The sequence below is a fragment of the Adiantum capillus-veneris genome, chromosome 5 (genome assembly GCF_014529385.1).
Source record: "Adiantum capillus-veneris isolate H3 chromosome 5, ASM1452938v2, whole genome shotgun sequence".
In the NCBI taxonomy this organism is placed as follows: domain Eukaryota; kingdom Viridiplantae; phylum Streptophyta; class Polypodiopsida; order Polypodiales; family Pteridaceae; genus Adiantum; species Adiantum capillus-veneris.
In genome coordinates, this window is record NC_140935.1 from 49,695,873 (window position 1) to 49,700,991 (window position 5,119).

Here is a 5,119-nt window from a genome sequence, read left to right on the forward strand (position 1 = left end):
CAGACAAGTATCGAAGTTGAAAAATGAAATTTGATGGTGATCTATGTAAAGTGCCATTTGTTATCACCAGGACGACTACCGAAGGCTCCCTTTTCTAGATAAGTGACAAGCCTTCGTTGGCCAGGAAAACAACAGTACCAGTGGTGGTCAAAGGAAATGGCGAAGAAATTCCGTTCAAGATTATTAAACCATGGCCTTCAGCAGTGGACCATAGTTATCATCATACAGTCGTGCGGTAAAGTACGGTATCGTACGGTTTGGATCCAGACTTAGGACAATCTAGGGCTAAGGTTAAAAGGGCCTACAAACTCGTGGAAAATGACTAAGTGGGCACTTCGACCCAATACTTATGGCACAACCTGCAATTTTATAACATACAGTATTTGCATATGGCCGTACAGTATGGGCGTCCATACCACGTACCAAAGCCTCATGTTGAGCACGGTGCCTCCAAACAGGTGAATGGCACTTGGTTTGCAAAAGGCCCTCTAGCTTTTTGGGTCAGAAGATCAAGACAACATGCTACCTGTTTTCAGTTGCAAATTCTAGCATCCCCCAAAAAAAACTATAAAATTGATATTGCAAAATCCAGAAACGAGGGAAAAAGCCTTTCTTTTTATTGAGGAACAAAGGTCAATCATATATCATTATCCAGAAAATCCTATCTTCTCCATGCGTAAAGGTTTCAACGACCTGAACAGGATCAAACTGCCTATGTAGCACAAAAGCTCATGTAATCGCAGCACCATTTCACCTTGTAATTAAAAGTAGACAAGGAGAATGATAACCATTCTTACGGATTTCAGAAATCCATACCCCGAGAGAATTTACAGAGAGTCCTGAGCAAAGAAGCTGTTCATTATATCAAGTTCTCTACAAGATGAGCTTGCTTTACCATGCCAAAGAGAAAGCCTACTTCTTTACTTCCTCTTTCTTGGAGTCAGAGCTGACATACCAGACGCCCGCTGCTAACACAGCAGCAATACCAGCAAAAATAGCAAGATTTTTGGATGAGTCTGTTGAAGGACCAGGAATTGAAGAAGAGCTCGTCGACTCTTTCTGGTCTCCAGTCGCTGTCTCCGCTTTTGCAGCCTGTCGAATTGTAATTACTGTTGTTAAAACCTGGATGATCATATCTCAACTTACAGAATACCGTCAACAAAAGCTTTTACCTGTTTGGCCTTCTCAAGCTTTTCTTTCTCCATTTTCTGGATAAGCATACAGATTGCAAGAAGTTAAACATCGCCCCTCACAAAAACTCACTTAACTACTTGCAACCGAAAACTAAAAGGCAGAAAAAACTCAAATTGTTATATGTCGAAAAGAGAGCAATGGCAGAAGGAGATGGGGGGTCACCCTATCGGCAGCCTTTCTGCAATGTTGTTCCACACAGGCCACTCCTGTTCACCAGTACTTGGTGCTGACTGGCCCCCTTTGTAGCGCAGATGGTTCTCTCGCCAGCACAGGTCTCCAGCACTTTTCAACCCCATTCCCCTCTAATAAAAACATATTCCTCTTCTCTTCTTTTCTGTTTCTGTTTGTGTATGTGTGTGTGTGTGTCTGTGGCAATTTTTTCCTTTTATCCTTTTCCTTTTCGGCTTTGTTTTTTGTTCCTCTCCTGTATTTCACTTTGTACTCCTTTCCTTGGGATTTTCTTCTCTTGTTTTACGTATCCTTTGTTTTGTGTGTGCTAGTATTACCCTGTGCCAGTGTGCGCATGCATGTATGGATAGCATCCCGTCACCGGTGTGTGCACAGGTTAGGATTGGGTGTGTGTGTGTTGTGGATGTCTGTGTGTCCATCTTTGGCCAGAATGTAGTTGTTTTTTTATTCCGTTTTTTGTTTGTGTTTTGATTTTGGGCCCACAGCCCTCTGCTCACTTTGAGGTGCACACGCTAACCACCCTCCAGGGCAAGCATCTGCTGCCATGCTCGTACTGCCGAAGGAGATATTCTGCAGCCAGACTACAGCTTGCCAAGGTGGCAACAGGCCTTTTTCCAGCTTTGATTTTCTTTTTTGCCTCTGTTCTCCCCATCTCTTCTTCCCACTCTACCAAGTTTTTTGCAGCAGATTCCCACTCAGCATGCTTCCCTAGCCATGTCAATGATAAGTCACAGTCTCTTAAGGTAGCTCATGGCAACAATGCTGTTGTCGGCCTTACGGATACTTACAACATAACCATGAGAAAAATGAGCAATGTCTTCCTTCCTTCAGTAAGTCTAAATGAAATGAGATTCAACAACCTACCAATGCAGAATGAAGCATAACACAAACCATTGAACACTTGACAACACGAGTGCCCAAGCATAAGGTAAATTTGGAAAAAGTAGTAGTCAAAATAATCTATCTTCAAAAGGTTTGACCAAGCTCGAAGATGACGTGACGCCAAGACTCTGTACATGTCGCATGTGCAATCATGAAGAGCCATAAAACTCACTGCTTGTTCCTTCATAAGGCTAAACAAAAACCATAAACAGAAAGCATTTAACCAGGAAACGTTGATACCCACACAAATTTTGCATAAATGACATCCCTTGGTGATTGACGAAAACCATAAACAGAAAGCATTTAGCCAGGAAACGTTGATACCCACACAAATTCTGCACAAATGCATCCCTTGATGATTAACAACTTCCAGCAATGCCATGTAGGGTCCAGACACAAAGAGCATAAGGTTTGTCGTCACATCATCATGAAGCTAGAAAAACCAGGCAGAACCTTCAAGTATATGCTTTTAGCCTTTTGGATCTCTCCCTCATCAATTCCCCCTTTGGCTGTGGTTTCGCTAGATAGTAGATAGGGACAGTGGGAATTCGCCTTGATCCATTCAAGCGCATTGCTAAGTTAGATGATCAGGAGGTATACTTACTCCACCAACGGCTTAAAAATAATGTCAAGCTCCCAACTTCTTCCGTTTTGTGTAAAAAAGATCCGTCTATTAGTTACATGTGGCCATAAATGAAACAAGGCGCTGAGGCAGCCAGAAATAATTGAGGCACTCAAAGCAACCATAAGAAGTCATGTATTATGATATTTGACTCCAAATCAATTTCAGAACAGAATCCTAAGAATCTACTGAGGTAATAACAATACCTTGATTTTCACATGTGAGTACCAGCTATGCATCTCAACCTCTTAAACTTCCCTGTCGCATTCAACCTCACAAATTTCAATCATGTGCAATACTAACACTTCACCGTGGTCATATCTTGTATGTGACCATGTCTAAAAACTTTCAAATTGATTCAACCTTCGTTATCTTCCTGATTGACTAATGCCAGCTACATTGACTATATATATACAAAAGACTTGCAATCTGAAATTGAATTTATGAACAAAACCCTGAAATGTCAATACAAGCGGTAATGATGAGACATCCAGCAGCCCTAACAGATTTTAAAGAATGGTGTATCAAACTAAGGGCCAGTTCAACCAGGTAAGGCCAAAAAGTCAGTAGAGTCACTGGCCAAGGCTTGCTAAAAATGATCAATAACAGCAACTGCAATTCGGAATTTATATGTTACTTCAGTGAACGGGTCCTAAATAACATAAAAAATACAGTAGAAGTGAAGTTGGAAACCGTGCATAATGTTTGATGTTATCCTACTATTTCAGATCCTCACAAAAGAACCAAGGGATGCTGCAGGTATATGTATGCCCATGTTTGAGCATCTAAATCATCTGTAAAGTGATAAGGAACCATAAAACACCAAATCCATGGAGAAACCTTCAAAGCATTTTACCCAAACTTCTAGAAAAACTCCAAACCGAAATAAAAAAGAAGAATCCAGAGGGCTTGAAGATATTTTATCATGTTCTGAAGGATAAAAGGTCGGATGAAAGTCAACAACATAGCAGAACCCTAGAAGATACAAAGCACCGCTGCATGGACAACATAAAAACTGAACAGAAATGTAGAGCTCTACCTGATCATACACTACAAGTTCTGCTACCGAATTGCTCATGGGAAAATTTCCATATTACAGGAGAGACGAAGAAAGGAGAGACGAAGAAAGGTTAAAGGAGAAAAGAATTTGCAGAACAAACAGGCAAGAAAAGTACATGTGCAAAAAAAATACCTTGATGTACATAGTTTCCTGTGCGCGTTCTTCTTCATTCAAAATCTTGCCATCGGCGTAAGCTCGAGCCTGCACAGACCTAGAGAGAATGGCGCCGCCCCTCGCGCCTAGACGCATGGCAATCGCTCGCGTCGCCATTACGAAGATCGATCAAGCTTCAAGGATACCTGCTAGCTGTGGGAAAACAAAGCGAGTTCTCGAAGGTAGTACCAGCACACTCTCAACTGCAAATAGAAGCGAACTGCAAATGGAAGCGATCCTCCGTTTATATTGTCAAGACAACGCGGACTATTCATATCCTTGGCTTGGAAGTAGTAGGCGTTATACGAACTTGCGCGCTCGACCCGCCTTCGCGGGTCTTACTCGCTCTTGCCATGACACACATAGTATTCATACGGTGTGAGAAAAACTGTTTTATTAAGGTGTCCCCAGTATGACCTTAATTAGTTATTTTCATAGGAGATGACGGACAGCTTGTTGAAGTAGTCGTCTCTCTCTTTCTCTCTCTCTCTCTCTCTCTCTCTCTCTCTCTCCCTCCCTCCCCAATGCCAAGGGTGTAATCTGGCAGCATGAAGAAGTGTGAGCTTTCACTCTATACCTGAATAATGATAAAAAATCACTAATCTTTTCATTAACTTTTAAGTGTGAGTAAACTCTACACAAAGCAAGATATCTTTATATACTCTACCTAAATTACCTCCAAGTGTCAATATAACTCTACACATGGCAAGCAATCATAATTCACTACTTATCTAAATCTCTTTTATGTGTGAGAATACCTTTACACAAAACAAGAGATTATTATTTAATCTACCTAGATTGCCTCCAGTGTGAGTATTACACTACACATGACAGACAACCATTAGATAAATCTAATCTAAGTTACTTCCAGGTGTGAACATAGTTCAACATAAAGCAAGTAACTACTAACTTTAACTATCTAACTTAAGTTACTTTTAGGTGTGAACATAGTTCAACACAAAGCAAGTAACTGCTAACCTTAACTATCATAAATCACTTCCAAGTGTGAGTTTTCTCTA

At 41.0% G+C, this 5,119-nt stretch overlaps 1 protein-coding gene across 1 annotated transcript; it reads right to left on the reverse strand.

Moving 5' to 3' along the window:
* Positions 1 to 593: 593 nt before the first annotated feature.
* LOC147457286 (uncharacterized protein At2g27730, mitochondrial-like) lies at positions 594 to 4,319 on the reverse strand. Its single transcript, XM_086512220.1, has 3 exons — positions 4,080 to 4,319; positions 1,173 to 1,208; positions 594 to 1,092 (listed from the first exon to the last, which is right to left on the reverse strand). The coding sequence occupies exons 1-3, from the start codon at positions 4,215 to 4,217 to the stop codon at positions 913 to 915; spliced, it is 354 nt and encodes a 117-aa protein (XP_086368346.1). The 5' UTR covers positions 4,218 to 4,319; the 3' UTR covers positions 594 to 912.
* Between the last annotated feature and the right edge of the window lie 800 nt (positions 4,320 to 5,119).

Coding starts and splice junctions, on each gene's coding strand:
- LOC147457286 (XM_086512220.1), bottom strand. CDS start 4,217: ATGGCGACGCGAGCGATTGCCATGCGTCTAGGCGCGAGGGGCGGCGCC. Junction 1,209..4,079: donor AGGAAACTATGTACATCAAG/GTATTTTTTTTG, acceptor ATGCTTATCCAG/AAAATGGAGAAAGAAAAGCT. Junction 1,093..1,172: donor AGCTTGAGAAGGCCAAACAG/GTAAAAGCTTTT, acceptor ACAATTCGACAG/GCTGCAAAAGCGGAGACAGC.